This window comes from Lepus europaeus, chromosome 14 (assembly GCF_033115175.1).
Source record: "Lepus europaeus isolate LE1 chromosome 14, mLepTim1.pri, whole genome shotgun sequence".
NCBI classification, from domain to species: Eukaryota; Metazoa; Chordata; class Mammalia; order Lagomorpha; family Leporidae; genus Lepus; species Lepus europaeus.
In genome coordinates, this window is record NC_084840.1 from 60,565,364 (window position 1) to 60,584,356 (window position 18,993).

An 18,993-nucleotide genomic window follows, 5' to 3' on the forward strand; every position below is an offset into this window, starting at 1 on the left:
GTGTATATATACATGCAGGTGCACATACATGTGTAAGACAGTTTCTAATTTCGCCAGTGTTTAGGTTTTTTTAAAAATCTGAATGAAACAGCATCTTTTCAGTTAAGGCAGAAAGTGTAGCCCACTGTAATTTGCTCTCTTCTCCACATGTACTCCTTCACTTGTTTGCTGATATGATTTGTGAGCTGTACATCCAGAGTAGATCTGCTAGTATATTAATACTTCCATCACAACTTTTATGAACATTTTTCTCATTTCAAAATTTATTTTGTAAAAACCTCAACACCCTATATTGTACTACCAATTGTTTGAGTCTTTCATTCAGTACTATCATACATTTACAAGAGTTACAGAGAGGCACAACAGACAGAGATGGAGAGAGAGGTTTTCCTTTACTTTTAATCTATATGTGCCTGTATTTAAAGTGGACTTCTTTTTTTTTAATTAAACTATTATTTAATGAATATAAATTTCCAAAGTACAGCTTATGGGTTACAATGGCTTCGCCCCTCCCATAACTTCCCTCCCGCCCGCAACCCTCCCCTTTCCCGCTCCCTTTCCCCTTCCATTCACATAAAGATTCATTTTCAATTCTCTTTATATACAGAAGATCAGTTTAGTATATATTAGGTAAAGATTTCAACAGTTTGCCCATAAAGCAACATAAAGTGAAAAAACTACCATTGGAATACTAATTATAGCATTAAATAACAATGTACAGCACATTAAAGACAGAGATCCTACATAATATTTTTTAAAATTAATTAATTTTCTATGCCATTTCCAATTTAACACCAGGTTGTTTTTTTTCATTTCCAATTCTCTTTATATACAGAAGATCAATTCAGTATATAATTAGTAAAGACCTCATCAGTTTGTACCCACACAGAAACACAAAGTATAAAAATACTGTTTCCAATCGGGCAAGATGGCAGAATAGGCAGGGAGCACACTATTAGTCCGGGGGAGAGACAGTTTAATATAAGTGGAGATACTGCAGGGTCAAGGAAGAGTAGGGGATGAAACAGCAGAGGAAACTCTTCCGGAACTAGTGATTCACAGTGTACCTGTGTGGAGAGCGTGGGAGCCCAAGTTCGGGACACCAGCGGCAGACTCAACACACCAGCGCTGGAACGCGAGGTGAGCTGAACCTCAATAGCCCGAGACACCAGCGGGGAAGCGGAAAGAGGAGGCTAGAGGGAACGAGGCTTGAAACTCCGTGGGGAAAAATTCACCAGGCTAACTAGAAGAGATAGAGGAAAAAAAAAGTGACCGATACAGACACGAGTTTCTCAATCCGCTCACCTCTCAAAGGCGAGCGAGACAGAGCAGGCGCCATTTTGGACATACGTCATAAGCAGGGTGACCTCAGGTCTGCACCAGCCGTGAGCCTAGCAGAAAAACCTGACTCTGGGGGAAGGGGTGAAATAACAGGAGATTAGTAACTAACTTGGCAACCCAGTGGGAGACTGCAGGAGAATTGGAGCCCACACCGAGGGCAGCAGAGATTCCCTGTGTGGTCCTTGGGAAAGAGCTTCTAATCTGTGGCTCCTGTGGGTATATCATTTGCCTGCTAACTACCTCCAATTACGTTCAGCTGTGCGGAATTACTTCCCTTTTGATTGAAAAAAAGAAAGAGAGATTTACCACACCTAACCTGGGAGTGTCATCTTTGACACACCCTCAACCCTGAGGAACCAAACACAGCTCTCAGTCCACACTCATCTCAAGCCTCTAAGGCTCCACTGAAAGCAGACAGTCCACTTAATATAGAGCCATAGTGTAACAAGAAAAAACACCACAGTGAAGAAACCAAATATCTCCAACATGCCAAACAACAAACGCAAAAACCAAGCTAACAAGAACAAGGAAGACACTATGATGCCCCCAAATGAAAAAGACACCCCAATTAAAGATTATGAAGATGAGGAGATTGAAGAAATGCAAGAAGCAGATCTCAAAAAATTGATAAGAACATTAAGAAGTTCTCAAAAACAAATTCTTGAACTACAGAAATCCTTCATGGACAAGATAGAAAATCTCTCTCGTGAAAATGAAATATTAAGGAGGAATCAAAATGAAATGAAACAACTAGTAGAACAAGAAACTGTGATGGTGACGAGAAATCATAATGAAATGAAGAATTCAATGGATCAAATGACAAACACATTAGAGAGCCTTAAAAACAGAATGGGCGAAGCAGAAGAGAATATCAGACTTAGAAGACAGAGAACAGGAAAGGAAACAGGCAAACTAAAGAAAAGAAGAAGAAATCAGAAATCTAAAAATAGTGTCAGTAATCTACAGGATACTATTAAAAAACCCAACATTCGGGTTCTAGGAGTTCCTGAAGGCATGGAGAGGGAGAAAGGATTAGAAGGCATTTTCAGTGAGATACTAGCAGAAAATTTCCCAGGTTTGGAGAAGGACAGAGGCATCTTAGTGCAGGAAGCTTATAGAACCCCTAATAAACATGACCAAAAGAGATCCTCACCACGACATGTTGTAATCAAACTCACCACAGTGAAACATAAAGAAAAGATCCTAAAATGTGCAAGAGAGAAACATCAGATTACTCTTAGAGGATCTCCAATTAGACTCACAGCAGACTTCTCATCAGAAACCCTACAAGCTAGAAGGGAATGGCGAGACATAGCCCATGTACTAAGAGAGAAAAACTGCCAGCCCAGAATACTATATCCTGCAAAGCTCTCATTTGTGAATGAAGGTGAAATTAAGACTTTTCATAGCAAACAGAAACTGAAAGAATTTGTTGCCACTCATCCTGCCCTGCAAAAGATGCTTAAAGATGTGTTACACACAGAAACACAGAAACATGGTCATCAATATGAAAGAAGGTAAAGGAAGGAAACCTCACAGCAAAAGATCACAGGGAGCTCAATTTCTCTTTGACATAGAATTAAACTCTGATGCTCTGTTAAAGCAATGTGTTAAAGTAATCTATTGTGTTCTCTTGATGTCTGTTAAATTCTAATTGTTCAAAAACAGCTGAATTTTTATTAAGAGCTATGGGTTATTTAAATATGTGCTTATTTTCAAAGATTTAAATAATCACCTTGTAACAATGATCAAATTTGGTCTACTTATGTCATGATTTTAAGGAATCTTATTTCAACCAGATATTTTGGATTTTGAGCCTTCTTGGCATTCTTGACAGGCATTCAAAAAATCAAAGTTTCAAACAATCTGGTCTCTAAAATTTCCAGTAAATCCTGGACTTTGGTTTTTCCAGTTTGGGCCCAACTGAAAAAATCGAAGGACCTATGTCTCTCATCTTATAGAGACACCAACTAATCAGGCTATTTGGATTATATTAGAAGGACTGTCAAGATGTGATGTGGTACCAGACTTTAAGTTTCTATAATGGAAAATGCTATTAATACAAATGTTTGAGAATTAAAAAGTCTAATGATCTTGTATTCCTAGACATGATAGTTATCTTAATGAGAAAGCCCCAGAGGCCTAAAGGGTTAAATACTTGTAAAATCCTACAGGTGCTTTCAAAAATACTGTGAAGTAAGCAAGTGCCTCTTGTTGGTTGATGAGTTTATAATTCTAAACATGGCGACTTAAAGTCTTTTGTCATCCATAGTTATATATGATGTGCTGCTCATAAAACTAAAGCATTGTTGGTTCTGTGTTTAGCTGTCCTCCTATAGGTTCCTATGGACTTTTCCCAGCCACTTCTATTGTATTCAGTACTTTGGGATGGCTCTGTAAACAGATGAAGACAATAATGTATTAACAGTACCAACTGAGAGAAAGTATGGTTAACTGAGGTTACTAAAAACAAAAAGCAATTCAAATCATTGGCAATCTACAAAAAGAGTTAAAGATTTTAAAAGCTATTATTAAAATTGCTATATTTGTCTATTATGCTATGTTATATGTGTGCACATATTGTATGTCCACATGGGGAAATTTTATTAAGAGTTTTATTTTAAATGGCTTATAGATAAGATTGTCCATAAATTTAAGCTGCTAAAATTAATCAAAGATACATTTTAATTTGTGTGACCTGAATCTGTGTATCATATGTTTTAAACTTGTTGGTAGAAAGAAACTAAAAACATTTTAGATGGTTGTGCTTAAGTTTACTGGCTAAACAAACTACACCATGTTAGATATTTAAGAGGTGTTTTCAAATACATGATTCTTAAAATTTATAGAAGGCATTGGACCTTCTGGTAAATGTTTTCTTAAGTTGTTATCTAATGGTTGAAATGGTTTGCTAAGTATTCATGTAATATTGCTATTGTCAGCAAGCGATCTAGGACTTGCTCCCTCATTTCTCTATTCTAAGCCCAACTTGTTCTTTCATTTCTCTATTCTCTTCAAGGTAGGAAACTAATTCTATTATGAAGGAATCTGTAGGACGCACAATTTAATCTTTAGACCTTATAAAAGAGATGGCTAACATTTTTCTGTAATAGCATAGCCAAAATAAGAACTTAAATAATAATCTCATAGCTAGATTCACTTCGCCATCAGCGAAGTATACAGTAAGTAGAAAAAACCTCCCTTTCAGACCAAAGGGAAAGAAAGTTTTAAAGTGAGAATATAATTTTCCTCATGGGCATTGTCTACCTTAGAAAAACTACTACAGAACATGCCTGTGACTATAGACTTGTAGTTCAGGCCACCGAAGATTAGAGATGGGACACGGGCACTCCCTTGACTTGCATTCTCTGGTCTGCTTTAACACAAACCAGGAGGAAAAGAAAGCTCGGCATCAGAAGCAATGGGTGGCAGGCCTATTAATGGCTGATCTGTACAGTGATCTTCCCTCAAGGAGACCCAACAGGCCAGTCCACTGCAGTGGCTTTCAAAGTGGTAAGCCTGGGCTTCAGCAGAAGTCAGCTTGTGAAGAGCCCTGGCAGCTCTGCCAAGATTGGATCACTGGAAATGGACCTGCCCTGGAGTCGAAGGATGCCCAGGTCAGAGCCACAGATCTTATGGGCTCCAAGCTGAAAAGCCCTTCACTCAGCCCAACTTACAAAGTGACCACTGCAGCTGAGGGGATGGTCAAGTAGGGTCAGCAACATTGCAGGCAGAACTGTAAATTTCTTGTTAGAGATGCCCCTTGCCTTTACCTGGCCAGCTCTCCTCCCAGGCCAGCCAAGTAATGAAAGTCAACAGAGTGCCTTCCCCCAGGAGGTTCACACCTCCCTTAGGATATTCCCCATGTGAAGAGATAGATAGGTCTGGGCCTCTTAACTTACAAGTCCTAAAGCCCACCAGATTATTATCAAGCCCCTTCTATCAGGTTCTATTTGCCTCTCAATCAGAAAAATTACTTGTAGCTTAGACAGCACCTTTCTTAGCTCCTCTAATAATGACTCTGTCCTTTGTTCTAGACCCTGTCTAGTGCACTTGGGCCTCATTCCTTTGTAATCATAACCTCTACTCTACCTCCAATGGCTCTACTCCCAACCTGTGTGTACTGATGGTGCTCTTCCCCACTTAATGCTGTATAATTGTTCAAACCTGGTAAATGCCACTCTTAGGATCATTGGTTACTATCCTCACTCTGTCTTTTATGACCTTGTCTAAATATGATCAGAGTTGGTAAACTTGGAAGGCTTCCATAGCCTTGGCAACTCATGACGACAGCCTAGGATGGTTACTGGCGCCATAAACTAGAGTGTCAATTTGTTGGGTCAACAACAGGAGCCACTGTGCACTTGCTCCTCATGTGGGATCTCTGTCCTTAATGTGCTGTACATTGTGATTTAATGCTATAACTAGTACTCACACAGTATGTTTCACTTTGTGTTTCTATGTGGGTGCAAACTGTTGAAATCTTTATACTAAATTGATCTTCTGTATATAAAGAGAATTGAAAATGAATCTTGATGCAAATGGAAGGGGAGAGGGAGTGGGAGAGGGTAGGGTTGCGGGTGGGAGGGAAGTTATGGGAGGGGGAATCCATTGTAATCCATAAGCTGTACACTGGAAATTTATATTCATTAAATAAAAGTTAAAAAAAAAACAAAAATACTGTTTCAGTACTAGTTATGACATCACTTTACATTAGAGAACACATTAAGGACAGATCCCACATGGGGTGTAAGTACACAGTGACTCCTGTTGCTGACTTAACAATTTGACACTCCTGTTCATGGCATCAGTAATCTCCCTAGGCTCTAGTAATGAGTTGCCAGGGCTATGGAAGCCTTTAGAATTCGCTGACTTTGATCTTATTCCGATAGGGTCATAGTCAAAGTGGAAGTTCTCTCCTCCCTTCGGAGAAAGGCCTTCTTTGATGGCCCCGTTCTTTCCACTGGGATCTCACTCACAAAGATCATTCATTTAGGTCTTTTTTTTTTTTCCATGATATCTTGGCTTTCCATGCCTACTATACTCTCATGGGCTCGTCAGCCAGATCCGAATGACTTGAGGGCTGATTCTGAGGCCAGAGTGTTGTTTAGGATATCTGCCATTCTATGAGTCTGCTGTGTATCCCATTTCCCATGTTGGATCTTTCTCTCCCTTTTTGATTCTATCAGTTAGTATTAGCAGACACTTGTCTTGTTTGTGTGATCCCTTTGAGTCTTATACCTATCGGAGCCATCAGTTGTGAGCTGAAATTGATCACTTGGACTAGTGAGATGGCATTGGTACATGCCACCTTGAGTGGACTTCTTATAGATAACATACTTGGGTTATATTTTGAGATTTAGTCTGAGCATCTCTGTCTTTTCATTGGTACTATTTAGACCACTGGTATAGTTAGACTGGCATAGAAGGACTAACATCTACTGTCCTCTGAAGAAAAGTGTTTTTAATTCTTAGTAACAAATCCTTAGAAACCTGAGGTGCTGGACAATAGGCTTCCTTTTCCCCTGTGTTGGGGCTGTGATCTCCCTCCAGTAATCACTTGTCCCTGTCCTGGAGGCATAGGGTCCACAGTCCTCCCTTCAGTGAAACACAGACATGGCACCTCTTCTCCTTGGAGGAGTTCTTCAACAACAGTCGCTTCTCCAGCTGCTCCAAAAGCTTTCCCCTGCATGATCTCCTGAACAGCCCTGTAGGCCTCTTCTTTTTTCTTTGCAATAATTACCCCTTTCCCAACTGCTAGGCCACTGACCTTCACAACCAAAGCAGTGCAGTCTGCACTCATAATGAAGCTGCAGGCCTCTTCAGGCTTGGTGAAAGCTCTCCACCACGCAGTTGGGATTCCATGTCAATCCATAAACTCTTTAGCGAATCTTTTTCTGGACTCCAACTGATCTGTTTTGGTTGTGGGGCCAAAGAATTGCAGTCCTGCAGATGTCAGGTTCTCAACAATTCCAGGAGCCAGAGGTGCTTCAGGTCCAACAGCTACCAATTCAATGTTCTTATTTTGTAGAATTGAGCAAGGGCAGTGTGATCACTAAGATGGTAGTATTTGAAATCTTTTCAGAGCAGGCAGAGCATACATTTCCTGGGTCAACCAACACTTGTTTAACACGATGGGACTGTGTAAGTTTCCAGGCCAGTATATGTCCTTTTCTTCCATTGCCAATTATAAGTACTTGGGCTGTCATTGCTGTGTGCAAGGCAGAAATTCCAAAGGAAAATGAAACTGACACCAGGAGACCATGTCCCTTGCCCATGCCCATTTTCAAATAACACAATATCACTTCAGGAGTATTAAAAGTACTTTGTAATACCAAAGTATTCCTAAATAGTCTCTCCTAACTTTTATAATACTATCATTCATTTCAAGCATTAGAAAAATCAAATATATTGTTGCTATTATTATTTTGTATCAAATATTATCTGTAAATAATAAGAAAGATAATACGTGTCATTTTAACTTTACTTATTCTTTTTCTAATATTGTTTCCTTATGTAGATATGAATTTCTGATCTAACTCATTTTCCTTTTCTTTGAAGAAATTGTCTTAACATTTTTGCAGGACAGGTCTACTAGTGAGAAATTCCCTCACTTTTGTTTATCTGAGGAAGTATTCCTTCTTCACTGTTGAAGGGTACAGAATTCTAGGTTGGTGGTTTTTATTCTCACAACACATTAAATATTTCATACCACTCTTTTCTTGCTAACAGCGTTTCTGAGAAGTCATTTGATTAAATTCTCAACTTTCTTTCTGTCTGGTTTCTTTCAAGACTTTTTTCTTTATCCTTATTTGGGTACTATGGGTCTAGATGTAGTTATAGCATTTCTGTATCTTTTTAAAATGCACCTCATTTGGTTTGTAAGATGAATATCTCTGTAAAAGTTAGGATTCAATTTGCTAGTGCTATATTCAGTCCTATTATTATCCACCCTGATTTCCAGAAGAATTTTCATTCTGACTGGATAAGGCAAAATCATAATTAATTCACCCAGAAAAAAATTACTACCTATAAGAGTTTGTATGAAATTTCTTCTTACATTTTTTTCACAGATGCTATTTTATTTAGCAATATAAGCACCTCATTCAAAATTACTTAACATTAGGAGTAGTACCTATTTAGTCAACATGGCATTAAAGATTCTAATGTTTAATTTTTGTACAGAAGGACATATTATCATATTCAGCATTGGTTCTTTCCTGGAACCTCCTCATGATGAAAAGGTAAGAAATTTAATCTTCTACTTTAATGAATCAGCACATATTTATTGAGCATTTAATTTATGCTAGATACCAAGAAAATAGAAATTAAGACTCCCTGCTCTCAAGGCACATATATTCTTGAAATTTGAGCTAAATGACAAATAACAATGGTATACTGATAAAGAGAGAATAGATGAGGGAAAGGGATTGAGTAGGCTAGCCAGGAGTCTCTTTGCATCTTCTTCATGTTTTGACTTATCTGTGAGTATTCATTTAGCAACCTGTTTGTTTAAAGAGTTTGCCTGCGGCGCCGGCACCCCGGGTTCTAGTCCCGGTCGGGGCACCGGATTCTGTCCCGGTTGCTCCTCTTCTAGTCCAGCTCTCTGCTGTGGTCTGGGAATGAAGTGGAGGATGGCCCAAGTCCTTGGGCCCTGCACCCGCATGGGAGGCCAGGAGAAGCACCTGGCTCCTGGCTTCGGATCAGCGCGGTGCACCGGCTGTAGCGGCTGTTGGAGGGTGAACCAACGGTAAAGGAAGACCTTTCTCTCTGTCTCTCTCTCACTGTCCACTCTGCCTGTCCAAAAAAAAAAAAAAAAGGAGTTCATAGGCAATCCTTCTCCATCATAAGTTCATCTATCTTATACATCTACATCTTCATGTCATTTCATAACCTTTCCTTGCAAATCTAGTGAATTATAATTATTTTGAAGAAATTCTTTCTTTCTTTCTTTCTTCCTTTCTTTCTTTCTTTCTTTCTTTCTGACAGGCAGAGTGGACAGTGAGAGAGACAGAGAGAAAGATCTTCCTTTACTGTTGGTTCACCCCTCAATGGCCGCTGTGGCCAGCGCATCACGCTGAATCGAAGCCAGGAGCCAGGTGCTTCTCCTGGTCTCCCATGGGGTGCAGGTCCCAAGCACTTGGGCCATCCTCCACTGCACTCCCGGGCCATAGTAGAGAGCTGGACTGGAAGAGGGGCAACCGGGACAGAATCCAGCACCCTGACTGGGACTAGAACCCGGTGTGTTGGTGCTGCAGGCGGAGGATTAGCCTATTGAGCCGCAGTGCTGGCCAAGAAATTCTTCATATCTAGTCTAAATCTAATCTTCCTTATAATTCAGGTACTTTTAATTCTATTTTTAGTGTTAAAACAATGTAAATGTCACCATCCTTATTTTATAAACATTTAAATATGTACTTCTACTATGTATATGGATATCCAAATATATCTATATTTATTATAGATTTAAATCCAACACTGATTAAAGATTGTACTAAAAACACACTATTTGAGGGTGGGCTTATTTCCCTTTAAGTTAGTACTTCAAATCCAGAAGTTAAATATTAGCATAAACAGTAATGCTTCACTTTTGAATCATAAGGATTAGCATATGAACACACAGATTAAGATTTGATTCCTTAAGGTATGCAGAATGATTGTTATTTCAACACTATTTTATTTAACCAATATAGTTTTCCTTTCATTCCAAAGAATCCATGGTAGTTAGCAAAAAGTTCAGGTACTCAATTTTAAAAGTATTATGTCTCAAAGAGTGTAAAACAGAGAAGGGTTTGCCCAGGATCACACAGACCATTAATGACAAAGTCAGGGTCAAAGGTCAGGGTTCTTGTTCTATAACCTAATGTACTTTCTGTATGTAACTTACATTTATCACATGGAAAACAACAAGGTTCAAACAACTTGTGAAACACAAAGTTTCATTTACCAATAACTATAAATTTCTTATAATCAAGATATGAAGTAAGCTGAACAAAATAAAATTATCCATTTGAAGTACATACAAGTGAATGTTTATCTACTTGTTATCTCCTACTTTCACAATTGTCAATATTGTATTATTACTTTTAACAAAAAATATGTTTTTGCAAATTAACTACAAATTGGCAACTAAAGCATTTTGAAATTTAGAGAAAAGCTTCAAAATATACAGTTATAAAGAATATTGTTACTGTAATTTTTAAGCATTTTTACCAATTTAAAAGAAGATAAACTATTTTAATAACTTACTTAAAATTCTTCCCTACCAATCTCATATCAACCTTTTCTGTACTTGAAAATTGATTATGCAATTTGCTCATGGCTGCTAATTTATAAATACACAACAAAATCTGAGTATAAAATGTGGCTATATTACACAGATTAACATATGCCAATGCATTAAACCAGGCCCAGCTATAGATTAAAATTGCAGTGAAAAATCTAATATGTGCATGTTAAATTCAGAGGTTAATCTTGTTCCTCCCCCCACGTTATTGTTGAAAAGAAGTTTCATGGATTCTAAAACAATAGGAAAAACTCTCCATAGTAAGGTAAATGATACATATGATTATATATACACACATACACACAAAAGACAGTCCTACTTTCTAATTTCAGGTTATACATTGAAGGATCAGGAAATCAATTTAGTGAGTTGGAACCAATTTAATGAATTGAGTAAAAGTAGAAGAGATTTCAGTGTGATGTAATAGAATAGAACAGACAATACTGGCAGTCATTAGGAAAGTTAAATTGCCAGTTGAGAAACTTGTTTCAGATGATGTGCAGGTGTACATTTGTTTGTTTGTTTTAAATATTTACTTATTTATTTGAAAGGCAGAATTACAGAGGCAGAGGCAGAGAGAGAGGTATTCCATCCGCTGGTTCACTTCCCAGAGGGCCACAATGGCTGGAGCTGGGCCAATTCGAAGCTGGGAGCTTGGAGCTTCTTCCAGGTCTCCCATGTGGGTGCAGGGGCCCAAGGACATTAGCACATTATCAGGGAGCTGGATCAGAAGTGGAGCAGCTGGGACTTGAACTAGTGCCCATATGAGATGTTGGCGCTGCAGGCGGCGGCTTTACCTGACACGCCACAGTGCCAGCCCTGTATATTTGTTTTTACTGAATCACAAAACAAAATCTGTATTTTACTACAGGTATGGAACACGTTAGAGAAACATTTTCCTTAGAGAATCCCATCCTTAGGCAGAGAAAGAAACCTTGGAACACCAGATACTCTTGAATAGTCTTGGGAAAATAAGAAGTAGGAGAATGCGGAAGATTTTCTATTGCTCTCCAAGAAAAACCTTCTGACTAGAAGGCCAAGAAATTTAGGAGGAACTGTACCTAACCTTTGTTAAAGTTCAAATGCAGGAGACTTTTAGGAGAACTTCAAGCCTCTAGGGCTCCAGTCAAACAAATACTCCTAGGTAGATGACCCAGGGTGCAGTAAGATCTTAGTCTGAGTTCATCAGTGGTAAAAAAAAGAACATACTCGGGGCTGGCGCTGTGGCAGATCGGGTTAAAGCCCTGGCCTGAAGTGCCAGCATCCCATATGGGTCCCGGCTGCTCCTCTTCCCATCCAGCTCTCTGCTATTGCCTGGGGAAGCAATAGAAGATGGCCCAGGTCCTTGGCCCCTGCACCCATGTGGGAGACCTGGAAGAAGCTTCTGGCTCCTGGCTTCAGATCGGCGCAGCTCCAGCTATTGTGGCCCTCTGGGGGGAGTGAACCAGCAGATAGAAGACCTCTCTCTCTCTGTCTGTCTCTACCTCTCTCTATAACTCTGTCTTTCAAATAAATAACATAAATAAATTAAAAAAGAGAACATACTCTAAGGCCATGTGACTGTAGCAAAAACTCCTCAGATGACAACCCTACCTCACATAAAGGGCTCCAACCTTGACAATAAACTGAAAGGAACATGCTAATTCAGCCTCATGATGTTTCTGAAAGGCTATGAGTTCAACTCATCATTTTTGTCACTTCCTGATAGTATATACCTCCCACCCCACACCTTTCAAAAAATAATATGGCCAATGTTATCTCAAAATAAAATTTGAATACAGCAAGTCTTTTTGCCAGTCTTCATTTGAGTTTTACCTTCCAATTCTGCTTCCTCCCACTCCTGATTATATACATGCTCACTCTTCCCACAACCACCTGCTAAGGCATTGCTTTCATCTAGTCATCTACTAATCACCAACTAAATTAATTGCCAATCTTCACTCACATGCTAAATTACTAAGGCTACAAGATGCTTTCTCTCCAATGGTTATGTGTGGATTGATAAATCTCTAAAAATGGCACTTTGATACTCAACAAGAAAAGAAGAGCTAATTGGGTAAGGTTTTAGTCTAGCACAGATGTCACTCATAAGCATGGATCTCTCATGCCCAAGAGTAGATTGTGACCAGCATATACTTATTCCAACGGATATGCTTTAATTTTATTATCTAGAAATTCAAGCAGCTGCTTTGCTGGCGTGCCCATGCATTAGAAATTATTCAAGTAATCTACGTGGAAGACAAACAAGTAGTGCTTACAGCCTCCATCGATGGCTCAGTAAGGTAAGACAAGGTGGCTTCATACTGTGCATTCAGGGATTTAAGTATGAGAGGAAAAGGATTTCAAGCTAAAATTGAAGAACACAGTTCAAATGCAATCTTTGTAAGTGAATAAAGTAAAAAAATAGAATAATAAAAAGGTGACACAAAGGGCATAGGCAAGATGTTCACTGATTTGGAATTATTTCCCACATCCAAGAAAATGAGATGACATCTTCATTATTGTTTTTAGCCCTTGTCTATATTCCGGTGGAACAGTGGTCTTTCTACTTTTTACTTATTGGACATTACGGTTAGTGGTGTATTACGCCTATGATTATAAACTGAAGTGAAGTTATTGTAAAAATCAAAGGAGGAAAGAAAGGAAGGAAGAAGGGCAGATGGAGGGAAGGAAGGAGGGAGGGAGAGAAATATGGTTATTATCTTCTTAGAATTGTATCTATGAAATACATGAAATCTGTTCTCTTTATATTAATAAAATTATTTAAAAAGATATAACAAATGTATTTCCAATAAGATTTTTTTTTGTAGAGTTATTTCAAAGAATCAAGCAAGACAGGTGAGAGAGATATCCAAACCTAGAGAAAATCATAAAAAGAGGCTCAAGATTGAAACTCATAGAGAAGTTATAAACAAATGCTGAGAAAAATGAGTGAGCTAAGTAGTCCACTGAACAAAAGTCTACTTGTTTTTAATTACCCAGATAATGCTAAGTACATACGCTACAAATGCCAAGACATAGACGTATATATGAGGAGAAAGAAAAGACATTTCTGGAGACAAATTACTATCTTTTAAAATGTCTTAAAATCATGGTAATCAATTATTCTTTTAGAAGAATGAAGTTAAGAGAGATTGAGAGATGCAGAGTGGCTTCAAAGTATATTAGAGAATTTAAACAAATAAGAATGAAGAGGAAGGAATATTTTATGTTTCATAAAAGCCCTTGAACTAAAATTAAATAGACCTTAACTAAAACTATGTGGGCTTCAGGCCAAAGAGGCAGGGACAAGGCTATGCCATGTTTGGTAGTCATTGTTAGAAACTGGAAACTTTGCTATGAAAGAAATAGCCACTAAATCATTTTACACAGAGGAGTAACAGGAGCTGAATCATATATTTAAAAGATACTGTATAGGGATAGATTGTAGGGCAGCAAAACTGAGTACAAGATCAGTTATATATCTACAGTGAATACAGTAACTTGGATTAGGGAAGTGCCAACAGTGATGGAAATATATGATGTAGAACTGAGTGCTGTCTCAGAAGTAACATGAATTCATAAATCTTAATTGAAAGGGGTGGAAAGTTGGCCATTGCCATGGCTCAATAGGCTAATCCTCTGCCTACAGCGCTGACACACAGGGTTCTAGTCCCAGTCGGGGCGTCGAATTCTGTCCCAGTTACCCCTCGTCCAGGCCAGCTCTCTGCTGTGGCCCGGGAGTCCAGTGGAGGATGGCCCAAGTGCTTGGGCCACCCTGCACCCCATGGGAGACCAGGAGAAGCACCTGGCTCCTGGCTTCGGATCAGCGCGGTGCGCCTGCCACAGCGTGCCGGCTGCGGCGGCCATTGGAGGGTGAATCAACGGCAAAAGGAAGACTTTTCTCTCTGTCTCTCTCTCTCTCACTGTCCACTCTACCTGTCAAAAAGGGGGGGGGGGTGGAAAGTGAACGAAAATCGGAAGTATGTCATTGTAAAAATTAAAAGAAGAGTAAGAAAAAAAGGAGGGTGAGTGAGAGGGAGTAAGGGAGGCAAGGTAGGGTGGTAAATACTATCATGCTCTTAAAACTATTTATATGAAATAGATTAAATTTGTTCCCTTTATATGAGCAAAAGAAAAAAAGACCCTTGACCTTACACTTAAGTGAATGTTGTTGTTACTACTCAAGATAGGAGTCATTCAATGACAAAATACTTATGATTATGGAAAGATGAAAGAGAAGGTTTAGAAATGTTCAGTTCAAGGTGGATCTGTAGGGAAAAGATACTATTCTGGATGAAAAGAAATGATGTGTTGTTTTATTTGCAAAAGAAATTGAAAGTATGAATTTTCATTATTATGGCTGTTTTTAACAACTGTCCCTTGGCCTCTACTTCAGCTTATTTTCAGGTACCTGTCAGCAGAACTGTTAACTGGAGTTTGCAACAAACACGCCCATGTGTGTGCATGTGCACACACATACACACATACACATACTAGTTGTAAGCATTCCCTGTTTGTCTTACTCTGTTCAGGCTGCTTTAACAAAATGTTTTAGACTGGGTAATTTATAAACAACAGAAATGTGTTGCTCACAGTGCTGGAGACTGGGTGTCCAAAACCAAGGCCCCAGCAGATTCAGTGTCTGGCAAGGAATCTCTCAGCTTCTTCAGGGGCTCCATTTATCTGTGTCCTCCTGTGGTGGAAGAGGCAAACAGAACTCCCAAGCCTTTTATATAATGGCACTAATCACATTCATGGGGCTGGGGACTTCACAACCTAAATATTTGTCAAAGCTCCACCCCAACCCCATATGTGAGAGATGGAATTTCAACCTAAGAAATTCGAGGGCATATAAGCATTCAGCTCATAGCACTGCTCTAATCAGTTATCCTTGGCTTGGAGAAATCACTTTTATGATTCCTTCAAGTGGAAGTCTTCTTAAATACTCAGTTCAAAGAGCCTAACTATCAATTGTTATCTCAGAATGCAACTCTCTTCATGACTAAGCCTTATCTTTTGCTGATACTGGCCACCACTTTCTAAAGAGCTAGGCAATTTTAATTCTAAATCTTATTGGTCAAAAATATTGTGATTTTAATAGAAAATTTACGTAATTGATGCTAAACTCTGGGACACCGGACCATCAGTCTAAAGACCAAATTTCAGGGAGGCAAAGACAGGTTCAGGGTAGCCAAGGATCCATTTCCAAGGGACAGGAAATCAGGCTGAGGGGAAGGATTCATTTGTTGAGAGTGTTCCACATGGAGATGAAACAAGGAGACCAAAAGTTATTTCAGCTCTGGTTCAAAGCAGAATAAATTTAGATTTGTTCTGAGGTTAGTCTCTTGCCGTTCTGTTTGTGTTAAAGTGCTTGTCTTTTTCTCTTTGGTAAAGCCTTTAACAAAGTGTGACATTTTTTTAATGCAGGAGAATTAAATCATGAAAGAGATATAAGACATTTGTTAAGTCCTCAGGGTACTGTCAAGCATGAGGTGTCCTAACTGGATACCTCTGCTTCTGCTTCATCCTCAGCATCTTCTTTGAGGTGCTGCTTGAGCTTTGTGGAGTCCTCTCACAGCTCCTTTATTTTTTTTTTAAGTTTTATTTATTTATTTGAAAGTCAGAGTTACACAGAGAGAGAAGAGGCAGAAAGAGAGAGAGAGAGAGAGAGAGAGAGAGAGAGAGAGAGAGAGATCTTCCATCCTATGGTTCACTCCCCAATTGGCCGAAACAGCCTGAGAGTGGGGCAGCTGGGTCTCGAAACAGCGCCCATATGGGATGCTGGCACTTCAGGCCAGGGCGTTAACCTGCTGCACCACAACGTCAGCCCCTCTCATGGCTCCTTTAGCTTGTCTTCCTTGTTCTGAATCACTACTGCAGGGCACATGATGATTGTTTTCATCATTTACTACTCTAAGGTTGAAATCAAGAAGGAAAAGGAAGATCTTCCAAATAGTATGTTCTTTCCCTAAGACATAGGTCACTATGTTTTCCCTAAGACAGTTTCTGTTCCATAAGATATAGATACATGTGCTATTTACAGGAACCTCCTAGAGAACTGATGAATAATAGTGCATATGGAGTCACTATTTTGCCATCTTTCTGCAGGACATTAGTATGGTGTTTCCCTAAGAGTAGGAATTGTGAATGAAAGTCAAGAGGAATTTTATATTAATAAAAGCATCACTAGTTCTACAAATTCTGTTGATACTGATTTGAAATGTAGACAGCAGAGATAGAGTCCATTCTAAGGCTTAATAAAAAATAATAGACTGTCAGCCAGTATGAGTTCTGATTATCTTAAATAAAGTGTTATTTTTGGAAAAAAAATCTGTTCCTTGTCTTCCAGCTCTGATAATGGGTGTCATAAATGCAGATTCAAACTGACATTTCACTAAAAGATTGTGGATTGGAGTTCTGATCAAAATGTCTACACTATGATTAGCCCCACGGCATTTACTAGGAAGAGCCTTAGACTCAGGTCCAAAATCCTTGATGAACCAATGCAATGATCTAATGAACATAATAACTGCCACTGAAGTCCCCATTTACTCTCTCCTTCCTCCCCCCTTTACCTTTTCTCAGGCTTTGGCATGCCCTCAGTGGTCATTACTGTGGCTACTTTGGACAGCGAAGGAACTTTGAATTATCACCGACAAGTGATTTCATTTTGCCGTGTGATGTTAGCGAATATCCCATAGCAATGAAAGAAGAAAGCAATTTAAAAGAAAAGGAAAGATATGAATATCCTCTGGTATTTGACCGAACAAGGTAAGATCATTAGCTTTTCTTTAGATGACCAGAAAAGAATTAAATTGTGACATTGTTGTGGACACAGAAAATTTAAAGATTATAGGTCTAGAATTTTTCAGTAACATTTCAATCCAGTGAAAAGAAAAAAAGTGTAAATAAAAAGCTGTGAGTTGGTATAGTACTTTTGGAAATATTTAATTCTTCAAATAATAACAAAAGGCTAAATAAGATTTTACCAAAGAGGATCAAAGAGGCACTGCCTGAGCCAAGGTGCTAAATAATGAGATTATGATGTGGTCTTTTGGGGCATATGGGGACAATATAAAAGGAAATAAAGCTAGAAAAATCTATAGGGGTCACATCACAATGGGCTTTATAGTGGACCAAGTAAGAATTTTTAAACTTTATAGAATTCCCTGTAAGAGGATACACAAGAGGAAAAGCAGGTCTGGAGGAAATAATGAGCTTGACTTGAGGCAGGGTTAAGTCTGAAATATTATAGTCCAACTCAAGTGAAGGTGGATAATCCAGTCCTTGTCAATGGGGCCAACTCCGAGTAAGGAGGACAAAGTTTAAGGAAAAAGCAAAGACAAAGCTTAATTGACCAGCATATGAAAATGATACCAGACTTTGAGGGGGCACTCAATAAATACTGTCCTGGTTGGTGAGTATGCTCTGGGGCTTTTAAGTGATGCAAAAGTGAGGTTGCACTGCTGAGTCAGGTGCTGAAGCTAGGTGTGGGTCTGATAATGGGGTAACAGACTCAGCAAGGTTCCTTAAGAAACTTGGTTGATGGTTTGACTTCATCATGAGGTGGGAATAGCAGGATGTTCTGCATAACTAAATAGCTAAAAAATGTTATTTGGCTGAGATCTGATAGAGGCAAAGAATTCAGTTAAGAGACTAGTTTTTTATTATCAGCATGAGATTCACTCAGCCTACTGCCCATGGTTACTCATACCCCCTCAAACTCTAGTTACAATAAATTCAAACATCTAGTCATGCTGAAGAGGGCCAGCCAGATTACTTTGCAACTTCAGCTGACTTTCTAAAGACCAGTTTCTGAAATTCACAATCTGTTTGAACAAACTTTCTAGTTAGTTACAAGCTCAGTAGTCATCAGATATGAAAAGGAAAAGAAAAATGTATTTGGTTAGGTTACAAAAGGTCTCTCTCTCTCTCTCTTTTTTTTTTTTTTTTTGACAGGCATAGTGGACAGTGAGAGAGAGAGACAGAGAGAAAGGTCTTCCTTTGCCATTGGTTCATCCCTCAATGTCCACTGCGGCCAGCGCACCGCGCTGATCCGAAGCCAGGAGCCAGGTGCTTCTCCTGATTTCCCATGCAGGTACAGGGCCCAAGCACTTGGGCCATCCTCCACTGCCTTCCCGGGCCACAGCAGAGAGCTGGACTGGAAAAGGAGCAACCAGGACAGAATCCAGTGCCCCGACCGGGACTATAACCTGGGGTGCTGGCGCTGCAGGCGGAGGATTAGCCTATTGAGCCGCGGTGCCGGCCAGGTTACAAAGGGTCTTAATGAGCACCAAGACAGATCTGTCTGGAGTCACCAACACACCAGTACTTTCTTTCTTTTTTTAAATTTTTTAATTTTTTATTTCATAAATGTGAATTTA

General features: G+C 39.2%; 1 protein-coding gene and 1 pseudogene across 1 annotated transcript in view; one reads left to right on the plus strand and one right to left on the minus strand.

The window, feature by feature from the left end:
* Positions 1-18,993, plus strand: part of LOC133773805 (WD repeat-containing protein 64-like) — a 155,703-nt gene that overhangs the window by 123,964 nt on the left and 12,746 nt on the right. Inside the window, exons 22-24 of the mRNA XM_062211387.1 lie at positions 8,527-8,585; positions 12,800-12,909; positions 17,195-17,380. Coding sequence (XP_062067371.1) covers positions 8,527-8,585; positions 12,800-12,909; positions 17,195-17,380 — 355 coding nt within the window. The remainder of the gene's footprint in view (positions 1-8,526; positions 8,586-12,799; positions 12,910-17,194; positions 17,381-18,993) is intronic.
* Positions 6,754-7,550, minus strand: LOC133773824 (trifunctional purine biosynthetic protein adenosine-3-like; annotated as a pseudogene).